At 36.4% G+C, this 16,757-nt stretch overlaps 1 protein-coding gene across 2 annotated transcripts in view; it reads left to right on the forward strand.

Moving 5' to 3' along the window:
• SGCE (sarcoglycan epsilon) overlaps positions 1-14,998 on the forward strand; it is a 36,349-nt gene extending 21,351 nt beyond the window's left edge. Inside the window, exons 7-11 of one of the 2 annotated variants that reach the window (XM_083376462.1) lie at positions 1,912-2,123; positions 2,993-3,019; positions 5,461-5,649; positions 9,188-9,231; positions 14,358-14,998. In XM_083376462.1, coding sequence (XP_083232588.1) covers positions 1,912-2,123; positions 2,993-3,019; positions 5,461-5,649; positions 9,188-9,231; positions 14,358-14,374 — 489 coding nt within the window. In that variant the 3' untranslated portion in view covers positions 14,375-14,998. Of the gene's footprint in view, positions 1-1,911; positions 2,124-2,992; positions 3,020-5,460; positions 5,650-9,187; positions 10,250-14,357 lie in introns of those variants that run through there. The other variant, XM_083376461.1, reaches the window with a different exon arrangement.
• The last annotated feature ends 1,759 nt before the right edge of the window (positions 14,999-16,757 follow it).

Here is a 16,757-nt window from a genome sequence, read left to right on the forward strand (position 1 = left end):
TAGCTCATGCATAGAGAGTGCCTACACATAATGTTAAGATTATTTATAAATCATAATGTATTCAACAAGTCATTATATCCTTATTTGTACATCAAGAAAACAAACAAACCACACTATAATTTAAATGTAGGGGTGAACCAGGCTACGACAGTCCAGAAATCTAAACAGAGTTTTCAATAGTGGCGAATATTGCCAGCTACTGGGCCACACAAACAAGCAAAGCCCCATCCGCGGGATGCAGGCAGCACACAAAACCACGCCCCTTCCAGTCCGCGGAAAAACCTCTCCATGAAGCCGATCCCTGGGGCCCAAAACGTTGGGAACCTCTAGTGTAGGCTATTTCTATCTTGATTCATTTTCTTGTACAAATGTCTGGTCTTTGAGCCTTTAAGAAAACTGGTTCAGTAAACTAATTTCCTGTAATATTTTAACAGACCTTATGTTGTGTATTAAAGTAATTGGGTAGATTAAAGTATATTATTTTGGCCTCAACAGTATTAAAGTTGAGAAATCAAGATTTTATAATGAGCAATATAGCGGTCATTTATAAATAGACAAAACTTTTCCCTTAACCATTTTATGAGAGTGCCAAGTAAAGCAGAGATTATGATTCATATGTCCTTCTCTTTTATCAAATTTCAAATCTAGCTGTTTCCAAATAGCATGGGATATATCTTGTTTAGTATATACAGATAATTCTTGACTTACAACAGTTCATTTAGTGACCATTCAAAGTTACAGTGGCACTGAAAAAAATGACTTCTGACCATTTTTCAGACCTTTGCAACATCCTCATGATCACATGAAAAATTCAGACACTTGGCAACTGATTTATATTTATGACAGTAGCAGTGTCTTGAGGCCAAGTCAGTGGGGAGGCTAGATTCAGTGAACAACCGTGTTACTAACTTAAGTATAGTGATTCACTTAATAATTGTGGCAAATGTCTTACTTAGCAACAGAAATTTAGGAGTCAGTTGTGGTCATAAGTCAAGGAGAGTAGAGGAGGGGGAAGAAAGTAGGAAGGTTGGAGGGAAAGAGGAGGAGAAGTGGGGAAAAACAGGAGGGGAGTGGTGAGAGAAAGAGGAGAGGAGGGGAAGAAGAGGGAAGTAGGAAAGAAAGGAGAAAGGGAGAAAGAAAGTAGAGAAGAGGGAAGAGAGAGAAGGAGGGTGGATACAGTGCAAGGGGAAATGGACGAGCAGCACCCAAACTTACGTGTATGTATTTATGTATGGCGATATATTTGTTGACTTGTTTGTGGAAGAAATGGGAACAAAATTGAATATATACATATATACATATAAATTACATACATACATACATATATGTGTGTGTGTGTGTGTGTAAATTACTAACAAAGAATTAAGGGAGACTGAGATGCATGAACTGTCCGGTGTGACTACAGCCTGTTCGATGGCCTTCAAGATAGGCTGAAAACAGGAAATAAAAGATTTGCCCCATGTTTGGGGCCTAGCAAGGTAATCTAAATAGTTAACATTTGACAAACACACACACACACACACACACACACATTCCCAGAAGAAGGAAGCAGAAGCCACCAGCCTGATGATGACGGATGGGATTCCGTCGAAACGTCGCCCCTACACCTTTAGTTCTACGCGGGGAAAAACCCGAAACCCCCCCCCCGAATAACCAAAGATCCACATACGAACACCCGCGAAAACCTCAGAAAATAAATTATATATATATATATATATATATATATATATATATATATATATATATATATATATATATACACACACACACACATATATATATATAAAAATTTTATTTTATATATTTAAAGTCGAGGACCACCTGCATATGTATATATATATATATTGTTAAGCTATTGCCTGTATGTTTTTCTAAAGAAGTCTAAAATGCTTTTTGTACTTTTGGTATCAGGTTGATAAAACACAGCAAATTTCTACTTATCAAGAAGTGATCCGTGGAGAAGGCATATTACCAGATGGTGGCGAATATAAGCCACCTTCTGAGAACCTGAAAAGCAGAGATTATTATTCAGACTTCCTCATTACTTTGGCAGTTCCCTCTGCAGTTGCACTGGTGCTTTTTCTAATACTTGCTTATATTATGTGCTGCCGGCGGGAAGGAGTGTGAGTACTTTGAAGCATTAATATGTGACTGTACATTTTTGTAAAGTTCTACACATGCAAAAAGATTGTTAGGTTCAGCTTAATTCAGTTCATAAAACAGGGCTTCGTATTATCTAAAACTTGAACTAAAATGAAATTTCTACCATTATCTTTCAAGCTAGCAATCTTAATTTGTTAAGAAACTGAAGAAGAAATTTACACTTGTCTCGTTTGGAATTAAGAGTAGGAAAAATGTCCTTCTAATAATTAAAATAAACTTTCTTGAGATTGTGAACTGAATTTTAGGACAATAAAAGCCAAAAAAAGCATTATTAAAAAGCAGCGAGCAACATATCATCAAATCCATTTTTTATTACAGTCATAAGAAAGCAAACATAGTCCTCTTCCATTTTACATGCACATGTTCTGCGGACCTTTTAGTCCATCTTCTATTTTGCATATTCATGTCTTTATATCTGTGTTATTCCTCTTTTTCATTTCTTTCTATGCCTTCATCCATGCCTTCTCATACAGTTGTGGTAAATGCTCCTGAAGGACATGAAACTCAGGTTATGATTCAAGCTTTTTGTATTAATGCCGAAGCCCACATTTGCAGACCCGACTGAAGTGTTCTGCAAAGGGCGGCTACTTCCGATTCCACAGCCAAAAGGGACTTTCTGTTTGAAGACAGCTTGGCTGATGGCTGCTGAAGTTGCTGGGGCAGCCCTTCAGGAGGTCATGCCAAGTTCTGGTTCTTTTATGGCTTTTTTGGATCATGATCCTGTTGTAATAAAAGCCAGCATTTCCATCCCTGTTTCCATCAGCACTTAGTTTTAATGTTCCAAATATCAATGCTATTATTTAATTCATAACTTTTGTTTTATTTTTAGGGAAAAGAGAAACATGCAAACACCAGAGTAAGTGTCTTTCTTTCTGGTTATTTTCTCCCATCTTTTAATTTAAGCATTTCCTAGGAGCTTCTCATTCTTCATGTACATGTATACCATTTTCATCCTCATTATCTTGTCCTTCATTACCAACTTAGCTGCTTTGAAAAAAAAACACTTATAAGGAGTTGAGTAGCACAAAATAAAAAGGGCTAAAACTAATAATAAAATAGATCAAAACCAAAATTTGTGTTTTGGGATTTTGAAAGGACTAAATCTATATCTAAAGGTAATTCTTCAACAATCTGGCACCTTGCAGATCTTCTGAATTATAATTCTAAAATTCCTAGTGAGCATCCTCTTGCTAACTGGGAATTCTCGGATTATAATTCCATCCTATCTGTAAGGTACCTCCTTTTGATAAATATTCATAGGGTATTGAAAATATTAAAATTGATTTGTGAAAGGAGTACCTTAAGTTCAGAATGTTCCTTCTATGAATGAGCTGAATAGTTACAATATTGAAAAGCAGTAATATATGAGTTTGATTGTATAACGTTCCTTCAGTGGAATAGATTTCTGATACTCAATAGCAGAAGGAGGAAATTCTGAACCACATAGTCTTGCCAAATTACTATTTCCTGGATTTCAAGCAAGATTGTCAACCTGGGAACTGTGTTATAACAACATCTGAAAGGATATGGATTGCTTATCCATTTAAAACAAAAATGGGGATTTGTTGCCCTCTTGGTGTTGCTAAATACATCTCCCAGTGTTAGCAATGCTGGCTGTGGATAATGAAAATTTTAATTCAGTAATCTATGAAGGGCTACAATGTTTTACAATGTTAGTTCTATAGCACAAATAGGTTAAACATGTAGATTATATTGAATCTATATAGTTTTTCACAGAATTAAATGTAAAGTTAAACTAGAAGCAATGTAAATTGTAAGACAGGATTTTAACAAGGTCACTATTCTAAATAACAGCCATGTATTTTTATGGCAGCTTTTCATTCCATTAATTTTCCAGTGTATATTGCTTTTGATATCAGTGGAAATTTCTTTCCTGAAACAAATTTCATTTGGTTTTGGAAGAGGGAAATATTAACCATAATGATCTAAAGAGATAATTCCCCCTACACTATATATTGTTATTTCATTATGATCCGCTCTTTGCAAGTGTTGTGTAGGAAAATGTATCTCAAATGCAGTAAACTTCTGATCATCTTTAATTCCCAGTGAGGAACTGGGAATAGATTTAATGGGCTGAATGAAGTTTTGCAGGTTTTATATAACCAACTTTCTTTATTTCTACCTACCTACTTACCATAACAAACAATTACTGAATATTATTTTGGTATAATGTTGTCCTTATTTAGTGACTACCCTATTTAGCAACTGTTCACAGTTATGACTGATGAAAAAAAGTAACTCTATGACCAATCCTTGCATTTGCAACCTTCACAGGTCTCTAAAACAAAGGAAACCTAAAGTAAGATCATAAGCACAGTTTCACTTAGTAGTTGTTTCATTGACTGGACAATTGTTAAATGAGTACTCTCTCTCTCAGTGGGTGTATGTATATATCTATAGACTATTAAAACTCTAGTGTCTATTTGATAGTTTGTAACGTTCCTCAAAACACTGCATTATCATGCAAAACTTTGCCCATAAGGTTACCTCAAATGAGCTAACTTAACAGAGTTGCAAGGAGCTATTATTCCCAAAGGAATTAAGTTCAGGAATTTTGTTGCGGCATCTTTGCTGCTGCTCTTTAGTGCTACCACACTCCACTGTCAGCTGCAGTCATGCGAGCCACATTTTCATTGTTCCCTGACAGTTTCCCATAAGTCCATGGGGAACCCAGAAGGAACTGGTGTGATTGACAGCACTCCTTGCCTAGCAAACTCTTTGCTTGTGGGAAACTTGTAGGAAGAAAGTCAGTGTAGAAATGGCACATCCTCCACCAGTCCCTCCTAATTTGCACCATGCCATTTCCCCCCATACTCCCTTGGTCCCTTTCCCTGCAGAGAAAAGAAAGTAGATGGAGAGAAGAGGGGAAAAGGGAACGAGGACTAGGGAGGAAGATGAGGAGGGAGGAAGGGGAAAAGGAGAGAGGAAAGGAATGAAGATTTCCAATGTCAACTGCCAAGTTCCCACAAGGAAGCTCTGTGAGGAAGCCGATAGGAAGTTGGAAGTTCCCACTGAATTTTTGCCTGTCTCTGATCTTTTTCTTTGTTTATGTGAGGAAATAGCTATGCAACCATGACCCAATTGGTCACAGGGTGTCCTCTGTGTGTAGGGGTGGGGGGTCGGGGGGTATGTGCATGTGTAAGATTTCTTTCCCCAAAAAATAATTCAGTAATTTTTATATAGATCATTATTTGACAATAATTTGTTTGAGATTATATTTTGCAGTACTCACTATGACAAAGTCTATTTTTAAAAAAATCTTTCCTTTTTACCTAGTATTCAGCTGGTCCATCACAGTGCAATTCAGAAATCCACAAAAGAACTTCGGGAGATGTCAAAAAACAGAGAGATAGCATGGCCACTCTCAACACTTCCTGTTTTTCACCCAGTCACTGGTGAGATTGTACCACCTGTTCACCCAGACAATTATGACAATACTAGCATGCCACTGATGCAAACACAACAGTAAGTATCAATACAGATTGCTTGAAGTGAGGTATTTTAATTGAATTTTGATAGAGATCTGTTAACCTTTTCCACTACAAAACCATTATTGCAATGCTACTTTATAAGACAAAATTTTCAGCCTACTTGTGGTCCTACAGGTGGTGAAACTACGTTCTCAGAATGTTGGTTGAGGATTCTGGATTTTATTCCCAGCTCTTCTAGACTGTGCAGAAGATAGGAAAACTGCTCGTAGAGTAATTTCGGCTTTGCATGTAGAACAAATTCTTGTTTGTTTTTGAAACAGTAACTTACACAGTTTTTAAAGAAAATGATTTAACATTGTTACTCAGTGAATAGGACCTCAAACAACATTTCATTGTCTAATTTATCCCTTTAAGAAAGTGCTTGGTAACTTTCTCCGTGTGGGCCAGAAGCCATGCCATTGTTGTCATTTCTGGGAGACTTATAGCTCTGACTTTGCTGAAGCCAATGGTGAATCGGAATGGGATCTTTAGGCTCCCACTTTGCCTCTGGCCAGCTGCCTCAGCCCACTTACAGCCAGTTTTCCTCCTCTGCTGGCCCTCCCCCAGCCATTCTCCTTCGCCAATGAGTCCCTCGCCCTCCCTTTGGCCCAGCCAATTCGCCCAGGCACCCTTTGTCCCGGGTGTTTCGCTCCTCAGAACAAGAAGCTGCCACCCAATCAGGTGTCCGGAGGCAACAGAGAACGATTGAGGGGGCTGTGATTGGTGACAGGGAGTGAGCAGGATCTGTGGTGAATGGGGGGGCAGACAAAGGCTGTTTGTGCATGGCTGCTGAGGGGGGGTGTTTGCATTGGTGTTTGCACGTGGCTGGGAGGGTGCCTGGGGAAGGCGGCAGGCAAAGGCTACTTGCGCATGGCTGTTTCTGATGTCTGGGGGTAGTGGCTTCTAATTTTGACCTCTCCCTACTGCTGTTGCCTCTGTGCCTGGCCTAAAGCCAGATGGGCTATTTGGCTGCCCCCCACTGCCCCAGCACCATTGGACCCCCAGGCACCCCTCCCCAGGCACTGCGCAAGCACTGATGCCCTGCTAGCTCCCCCGGCACCAGAAACAGCCACATGCAAGCAGCCTTTGTCTGCAACCACCCGACACCCTCCCCAGCTGCCCAGAAGCATCAATGGGCTGCCTGCACCTCCAGCAGCCTCCCGCAAGCACTGATGCCTTGCTGGCCACCCAGATATCAGGAACAGCTGTGTATAAGCAACCTATGCCCGCTCTCTCCCCAGGTACCCCCTCATCTGCACGCAAACACTGATGGCCTGCCACCCCCAGCAGCCTTGCGCAAGCAGCCTTTGCCTGCTGCCTCCCACAGATCTTGCTCTCTCCTGTAACCTGTCACCAATCACAGCCCCCTTGGTCGTCATTCATTGCTGCCTGCCACCCAATTGGCTAGTGACGTATTTTCCTGAGGAGCAAAATACCCTGGATAAAGGGCGCCTGGGTAAATGGGTTGGGCCAAAGATTGAGTGGCGGAGAGCCAGGGGCCCATTGGCCAGGGAGAATGGCTGGGGGAGGGCCAATGGAGGAGGAAAGCTGGCTGTAAGTGGGCTGAAGCAGATGGCTGGAAGCAAAGTGGGCGCAGCCAACGATGGGAGCCTAAAGGTTCTAGACCCTGGTACAAGGTTCCCCAAAGAGCAACAAGCCATCTCTTTCTGTGTAAAAGGCTGAATTAGTAGCTTACTTTTTGGAACCACAGATAACTTCAGGTGATAGGCCATCTCTGGCCTACAGGCAAGAGGTTCATGATTCCTACTTTAAGATATCATTTATAGCTAAAGAAAAACTGAATATATCTCTGAGAGATACTTCCAGGGATGAGAAAAAAGATTAAAAGAAAAAGGATTAAAGAACATACATTTAGACTCTTTTCAGTTTTCCCAGTATTGCCCTGTAGTATCTTAGATTTTCCTAATACCATATTCAGATAAATCATAGATGCTATCAGTAAGATATGGTATATGATGTCTGACTAGTTAGTTAATGTTTTAAAATAAGAGTGATTTATTCTTTGACTTGATTTGAGGTAGCACCACCACCACCGCTGCACAACAGTCATTCATGCTTGTTTGTAATGGAGAACAGTAATCAAAATGGAAAATGAGATATGATTCAGTGGAAAGATATTCTGGAAAGAGAAGCTTTAATTATGGTCATAAAAAAATTATATGTAGCATATTAAGCATAAATTGCTCCAAAGGTTTATATATTTCAGGACCTTGAATTATATATCCAGAACTGTTAATTGTGTACTTCATATAATAAGAACTTAAGTAAGTCATTTTTGGCATTTATAGATCTAAAGGCTAGGTTTATTGAGAGGCAATAGTGTAATATTAAATATAAATATGTACCATTTTGTGATACTAAATTCCATCTAATGATTTTTTAGCAATGTCAAGGTAAGTCCAGAAGCAAAAAAAAAATTCTTAAAACTATAAGTTAATAAGCCTAGATGATTTGTTGATTAGGTGTCATCAAGTTGGTGTAGATTCCTAGGAGTCAAATACATTTTCTCCATGATGAACTGTCTCCAACACAGTCATTCAAGATTTCCAAGTGTGCATTCAATGCTACTGTAACTAAGACCATCCATCTTGCTGCTGGTCATCTTTTTCTTCTCTTTTCTTCCACCTTTGTAGCATTAGATCATTCTGCAGAGTGCTAGGTCTTCACATTATGTATCTGAAGAGAATAACTTAAGCCTGGTTGTTTGTGCCTTGATTGAGAAGTTAGGATGAATAGTTTGTTGAGCCATTTGTGTTTTCTTGACAGTCCATTGGATTCTCAGAAGTCTTATTCAACAGATTGTTATAGGTATTTTTTTAAAATTAAGGTTATTTATTGCCTACAAGTAGAATGATCCTTCTCTTGAATATCTAGATGAGATGGGTGACAGTATTTAATGACTTCTGTTTGTTGAAAATCATCAGAGTTCTTAAATCATCAGTTCATAAAAACTAAAAAAAATGGGGAAAATTTACTTTTTAGGGATTATATAGACCTGTATTTCATAAGATATAGAATTATTTTGCCTATATATTGGCAGTTATCAAATATTTATAACATGTTGATGAAGAAAAATGATATGCAAATAATAGACAAAAAGAAATGCAAAGGAAAGCAGAATGATCACAAGAGCATAAGATTTCCCCACTTTTGAAAGAACTTTTTTTTCTTTGTAAAGGCAGGTATGATAGCCAAAATGTCTCAAAATGTCATTTTTATAAATCCCAATTAGCAAACAATTGAACATTATACATTTTTTTATTTGGAGGATTAATTATAATTGTGTTATTTTCTGAAATATGTCTTTAATATCCTTTAACACATAACATTTATTTTCTGCCAAGTATGTATGCATATAAAGAAAACTGCTACTGTAACCACATTACAGTGAAAATAAATGCAGTATTCTGCTTTCTTATTTTTATGGATTCTAAATTACATAACAAGGGAGAACATTGGCTTTTATTGTTTACAAATAGCATATTAAAAGTTTTTAAAATTATTATTTATAGGAACCTGCCTCATCAGACTCAGATTCCTCAGCAGCAAACAGAAGGTGATTTTTACTTTTTAAAAATAAAAATAAATGAGCCAGGTTATAAAGGAATGAAATTTACACAAAATGGAAATTGTGTAGAGTCACACAAAATACTGTGTTCCAGACGTTCTGCCAACACCATTTCAGAGTAACTGTAGTTTGGATTAAACAAAATTTGGAGAGTTGTTTTTTCCTAGTTTGGTGAAACGAAACACAAAATAGTTTTGGATTCTGTTTCTAGAAAACAGTGTCATTCAGAATAAGTCTCTTGTTCTCTATTGATCTGTAGAATACCCAGCTCTAGGACCCACCTAGGTTAATGTAGTTCACAGCAGCAATAATAACAATAATAGCAAAAACTCAGTATATTGATCATGGATTTTTGAGTTTAGCTGTGAATATCATTTTGTTGATTGTGGAGCTTCCAAAATATCTTTGAAGGTGAAAGCACTTACATATACAAAGACTCTAGAATCTCAATACCAAGAGGAACTAAGAATGCATATACATTGAATCAGCTAAATAGCAGGTTAACCAAAGCAATCAGTACTGGTACTTTTTATATTTTTAGGTCTTGTCTGTAAACAGTAGTACATACACATGAACGCATACCTTTAATACAATTTAAACATTATATCAGCTCCTCATTTGAAAACTGCAGAACATTAATTCACCAACTTGAAGTCCAATTTTCATGCAAGAATCTTTACAAGAAACAGCAGTAACATATATTCTGGAGAGCCAAGACAAAATATCATAGGAAAAACAGTCCACTTTTATTTCAGCCTAGGCTGTTTGGTCTGCTGCTGGCCAGAGCATCACCCCTTTGAAGAAAACCCCCAGTCTAGTCTAGTCTAGTCAAGATCCCTTATAAGCAATTTCTTCTTCTGCGGCTCACTCTTTAGTCATCAACTATTTAAGGATGGTTAAATCCAGAGTGACTCCCTTGCAGTGCCATGCACTCTGTAATACCTACTGTTTTTCTCCAAAGCTACAGCCAGATCATCCGAGCATCCAACTTAAACCAGGATAGAGACAAAACTATTTCCTCCTGTCTGTTGGTCCAAACTGAAGCATTCAAAATATAATACCCAAGTGCAAAAGATAGCACTACATCAACTATATAGCTAGAACAGAAGAAAACATTGTAGACTATAACATTTTGGATTGTATTCAAATTCAACCTGTACTGCTCTGGATTCTGTCTGCATCAAAACATCTGAAGTATATGTTTCAGTTCACCAACAGAGAATCCCAAATGGACTATTCGTTCCATGAATACATTATGCAAGAGATTTTGCAGATCCCTATTACTGTACAGACTTATTGCAATCTTTTTTTTTCTTTAATCCAGTATTGCATAGTTTTTGGACCATCGTTCACTGAGCAGAGTGAGATGAGATGGGGAGATTTGCATTACTGTTAATTATCAAAATGCATTTAAATGCAGTTATGTTGACATAGAATTGTTGGTTGTTTCTAATTTCTGTCTAAAAATTGCAAGCAGGCAAACAGGCAATAAATTAAGCTTTGGGCTATGCAGACACCTAGAAAAATGTTTTATTTTGAACCTGGAGGTTCATCTGAATCATTTCAGGTCAGGTATGACTTGGCAAAGCCAAAACCTGGAACACTTGATTATTCAAGGCTTTGGACAAAGCAAAATCCAGATGGGTCTAATATTTGTGCAAATCACCTCCTTTCATCTCTGCATGTCCCAGTTATCATATACCTCTCATCAATTCCTGTCCTTTTTTGCCTGAGCTGCTGCTAATATCTCACCATCCCCTATCCCACTGGCTCCCTCCCCTTTTTTCCATTGCACTATGGAATATTGCACCAGCTTGCTTGTTTTCTTGATCTTTATTAGTTTTTACAATAACATTCTTTAGTGCTTAGTAAACAGCATGTTGTCTGGATTCATATGTTTAAAAACAATAAAAAATAATTAATTTCTATAATTCCATAATCAATATATTAATTAATTATATATTTCTTTGACCTTCACTTCATCCAATAGTATTCTTCCTTTGTCAAGATTAAGCAAATGTTATTCTTAAAATTCAATACATATAGTTAAATAAAAATCTTTTTCTTGTGTTTATACCAGTAACAGCATATAGCATTTTTTCTTATCAGTTTATATGTCAATTATGTTTATAAATGTCATCTTGTTAGGTCACTATATGCCCTTTTTCAAGATTTTTATTTAAGCTTAATTTCCCCTCTGTATTCAAACTGTTCTTATCAGTCATAATTTTTTCAAAGTTAATAACCTTTAAATATCCAATCTTTTTGTTCATATGCACCACCCCAGTATTTTTACATTTCATATATTATAGAAATTGCTATACTACTTATATATCTTGTCTTAGTGTGAGACCCCTTTATATCCATAATTTATCTATTCTTTTAACCGTATTCAAACAGAAGTTTCATCATATAGTACTCGGTCTGTTAAGTCATATCAAATCTCTCAGATCTGATTCTAGCCTTCTTTGCAGGTAGCTTTCCAAGTTGGACTTACCCGGGGGTTTTCCTGTATTTTTGTAAATGTTGTTGGGAATAGAAAAACATGTTAGATAAGACATGTATTTTTTTGTCTCCCAAACTTTAATGATTGTCCTGGTTGCTCTATAGTCCATTTTATTAGGTCTTCTTTCCAATCTTCAAGTTGATTTGAGGTCCTGAAAAATAGAATATATTTTCTGTTTCCATTTTTGTGGCAAAACCTTGCAAGTTTTCTTTTGTTTGTATTAATTTGTAGTTCTCTTCCTCTATAGCTTCGCTCTTTGGGTCATTGTCCTCTGATTTGTATTCTATTATCTGGTTTATTTGTTCATTCTTTATCATTTTCTGAGAATTTTTTACTTGTAGGTTTAAATTGCAAATGTGCTTGTTTATGCCATCAAAGTTGTTTTTAATCTCATCATGATTTGAAATTATTGTCAATAGAATCTGTCACACTATTGCATACAGTTCCTCCTGAAAAGTGAAGTGTTGCTCCTACAGATCTCTGATGTTCTCAGCTGGAGCCTTCAGAAGGGGATATTAGATGTAGTTTCCTGCCATTTTTAGATATGTATGCACCATCCATTTTATCTCGCCCTTCCAGATGTTCTTTCACCGGTACCATACTCTGTATTTAGCCTTTTAAACCACCCAGTCTTAAAGTCCAAACAACAAAATTTTATATAGTTCTTATCTTTATATATAGCTTTTTTATATATAATTCAATGTGTTTCCAATTATCAAAGAACCACTGAAAGCAGTATTTTATAATAGTTCTTCTGTTCAGGGGTGTTACAATTTATCTACCAGCCAAAGTTGCAGTCCAGAATGTTTGACTATCCAGTAAAATCCCCCCCTAGAAGATTAGCCAACAGTCACTTTTTCTGCAGACAGTTCTTGAGCTTAAAGATCACAGCTTACTGAATATTTATAAACCCAGAAGGTCAGCAGTTTTTAAAACAAATATACTTCTCAGTCTGTAGTAGATGTTTTCTTTCCTTGTTTCCAACTGTTTTCTATTTGGCTGAAGGTCACTAAGGTTCAAGGTCCAGATTATTCTTTGTTTCTGGGCGCCTTGCCAATTTCTGAGTCAGTGTTGTTGTTCTATACTTTAATCCTTCATTAGATGTCAGTAGTTATTCATTTTTCAACTTTTCAAACAAAGAATTATTTTTTTATAATTTCATCAAAACTTTCAGATGTAAAATCTTAATGGTTTTCTTAATTTTCAGATTTATCCAGTAATATTGTTAATTTCAGTTCAGTATATTTCTTTCCCCCATCAAAATTAAATCACTGTTTATGTCTATGGAAGGGTGGGGGTATAGTGCCCTCCCTTTTGGAGGATTTCTTGCTTTGGGGAATCAATTACAAAACAGAAGAGAGAAGATCAATATTCTCATCCAGTTCCAAGCATGCTATTCATTGTTGTTCTGGTTCATGCTTTTGGACTTTGGCTGCTGGTAGCTTGGGCTAGACACTGATGTGCAGCTAGCCTTTCTTCTATTAGGTTGGAAGGCTTCCTCTGGATCAAATGGATCAATCACTGTAGTTCCGTGATCATCAGGGTGCCCCTTGTTCGTTGCCTGTCTGAGGCAACTTTTGACCCAGTTAGGGTCTCCTGGCAGAGTGAAACCAGCCATGGGGTGCGGAGCTTCGCAATCCCTCAGCTGTGTCACTATGAGGTAGAACTGGAAGTCCTCATCTTTGTGATCTTCTTAATGCTTTCCCTTTTCTCCCTCCCCATATCACATGAACTACTGTTTTGGAATTTTTGTTGGCTCTTCCCCTGGAACAAAACAGCTTCATTTCATCCTATGCATGAAGGAAAACACTCGTTTCAGTATGGGAAAGCTACCTGAATCCAGCTATGCTCCTCAAGTAAAGGTTTATGTGAAACATTTTGCACATGCTTCATAAATGGCAAAAACTAGATAGAAGATTCACTTAGATCAAAAAAGTAATGTTTGGTAAGTTGTTATGCAGTATAGTCCATTCCATGCAGTTGATGTGCTTGGTAACTGTCAGTGTTGGATACTTCATATAGCTCATACATCAATGATAAGCTCAAAAATCTATGCAACTGTAAAGTGTTCATCAGTCTTCAAGGTGCCACAACACACTAGTTTTTGCTGCAACAAACTTTCAAGGTCATATCTGGAAAATTATGACAGGAATTTAAGTGGCAGAACTGTATTCAATGTATTTATTTTTATTAATGCTTTCGGGGACTAAAGGAGAATTTCGCATGACAACATTTCAAAGATTGGAGGCAAGTATTACGTTAGTATTGCCTTGTTTTCTACCTGGTGAAAAACAGTGATAAAAGAAAAATCTTGTGTTGCTAATCTAATTTTCAGCAATTGCAGGCAGCATGACCAGTAATAAAAGGTGCTGGGAATCATAGTTCAGGAACACCTGAGGAACTACAAATTCCTTCCTCCAGTTTATTTTGTCCTTATCTTGTCTTTATTTGTATTTATTCCAAATATTCCGTATTTTAAGCTTATGTAGAACAAGTTCAATATATAGGTTTCTTATTTAATCTGGTCCAGATTTGTCATGCATTATCCTATAATTTAAAACTATATTAACTTCTGAAATCTAATACACTTATGAATTGTCATTTCCAGGTAAATGGTATCCCTGAGGAAAGAAAATTTACAGAAGCAATTAATTTGTAATTAAATCAACCAACCAATTCAAGATTTCATTTCCTTATTTGATCCATTGACACATGAATGTTTCTAATGCATGCCCACAGAATATTCTGACTTCAAATGGTATCATTTCCGTAGTGTTACATGTACTGTATCTTTTTATACTTCAGATATTTTCAACAAATTTGTAAAATACTAATTTTTTTATATTAATTAAAACATTTATAAGGCACTCAGCTATTCATTATTTCCAACTAGATATTGTTATTCTTCTTTTGTACTATGTAACAATGTCCAGTATTCATGTTAAGGTTTTGTTACTGTTATCAAGAAAATTAAAAAGTGAAGTTAAAGCATGTTGCATTTTAATTTCATTTTGCAGGAAGTTTTGAACTAAGTGTAATAATTTTTGTCATGCTTTGTATATGGAAATTGTTAAAACAGAAAGCTTCCAATACTAGATGTTGTTAATTAAGAATATATTCTATTCTTAGCACTGATATTGATTTCCTCTGTGCTATTATTCCATACTGTATTATTTTTTCAGCATTTTTATTACTCGTTACATCTAGTTTAATGAAGTTATTTTTAATTGCAATTTGTTAAATATTTCTAATTCCTAATGACCTCTCCCCAAATTCAAATATATTACATATTCTTCTGATGCAGATTCTAAATAAATTGAATGAAGATTCTGAATATTGAATGGATTGATACTGATGTTGCTGCCCCTGAGCATCTACCCACCCATCCACATAAAACAATGAGATCCCACCTTTAAGCCTCATAACATCTTAGAACTTGCCATACTCTCATATAGTTTCTTCATCAACTTTTATAGATATCCTTTAATATTCATTTGTTACCTTTTTCAAATAGTAACTGAAGTAATAGACATCCAAATGCTAAACAAATTTGTTCTGAGTAAAGGATTCTGGAATAGATGAATTATTATTCCAAAAATTATAGGTGAATGTTGAGGGAGAACTCTTGCATCCTTTCAAATTGCAGTGATTAAAAAAAAGTGGTGTTGAAAATTGGCAAATAGAAGGGAAAATGCAAATAATAAAAGGAAGAAAAACACACCACTGTTGATTTAAGAAAGATGGATCAAGAAATGAAAATCCACAACTAAGAGACATTCTATTTGTTTGTTTGGCATCCATCCCACCATGACGTGACTCTGGACAACTTAACAATGTTAAAAAAAATGAAACAATACAAGAAACATGAATATAATAAAAAATAAAGCATTATAAAATATATAAATTATTAACTGTAACTAAAATATGGAGGATGGAGGGAATAGCATGAGCAAAGGGGAAATTGTTAATCTGTCAATCACCTCCAGTGTGACACTGCCCCATTGGAATCTCCCAGCAAACTGGCAGAACCAGGTCTTCCAAGTCCTTGGTATCCCAGAAAGCCTGAAGATTCCCGTTTCTTAATTGACCTCAAGATAGTGACTAGGTAGTCATTTTACCCATCTTATCCTGTGATGAATTTCACTATGCATTATTTTATTGTTAACCACACAAATCTGACCAATTAAAACATAAAATTTGTGATGATAAAAAACAACAACCCACAACTATTCAATCTATCCTATGATCTAGGCAAGTCACCTGAGGATTTATTCAAGAATGTGAAAAGATTCTTTGTTAAAGGGTTTAGATTCTAAAACAGTTTTTAGTAGGTGAAAACAGCTATTTTTCCAGGTTGCTATGAGGATGCAGCTTAATATTTACATAAAATGTTTTAAGAGTCATTTAATTTTTCAACTAAATTTAAGCAACAAAATTTTGAACAATTTGGGATTGGATAACACTTTTCACACCATTCTTACTCCTATAGCTATGAGGAGAAAACAAGGGAGTTGATGTTTTCTAGAAATGAAACCAGTGCTCGGATTCAAATATCTGAACTGGTTCTCTGTGTGAATGGAGGCCTGGGCCTCCGAGGCCTAGAAGGGACTTTCAGAAGTAGCATCCATGCACTTCTGGTGGGCCATTCTAGGTCTGGGAGGCCTCCTCCAGGCCTCCGAAGCCTAGAATGGACTTCCGGAAGCAGTGTGCATTCAACTGGTTCTAAGAATTCAATAAAATTTAGCTACCTGTTCTGCCAAACTGGTGCGAACCAGCTGAATCCACCACTGGATGAAACAGTCAAGATATTTCAAGCATAATATTCAAACCATTTCAGATTTTCTGTGGAGCATAACTAAATTAAAACACATCAAAATGCAGCACCATGTGTTTTTTCTTCTCTTATTTTTTCTATGAAGGGATTGTAATTCAAGGTCATTTTCCTTTGATGCAAATATGATACACTGCACTTTTAAATAATACACAGCAAAACAACTATTAGTGAGGT

This window comes from Vipera ursinii, assembly GCF_947247035.1.
Source record: "Vipera ursinii genome assembly, chromosome: Z".
NCBI classification, from domain to species: Eukaryota; Metazoa; Chordata; class Lepidosauria; order Squamata; family Viperidae; genus Vipera; species Vipera ursinii.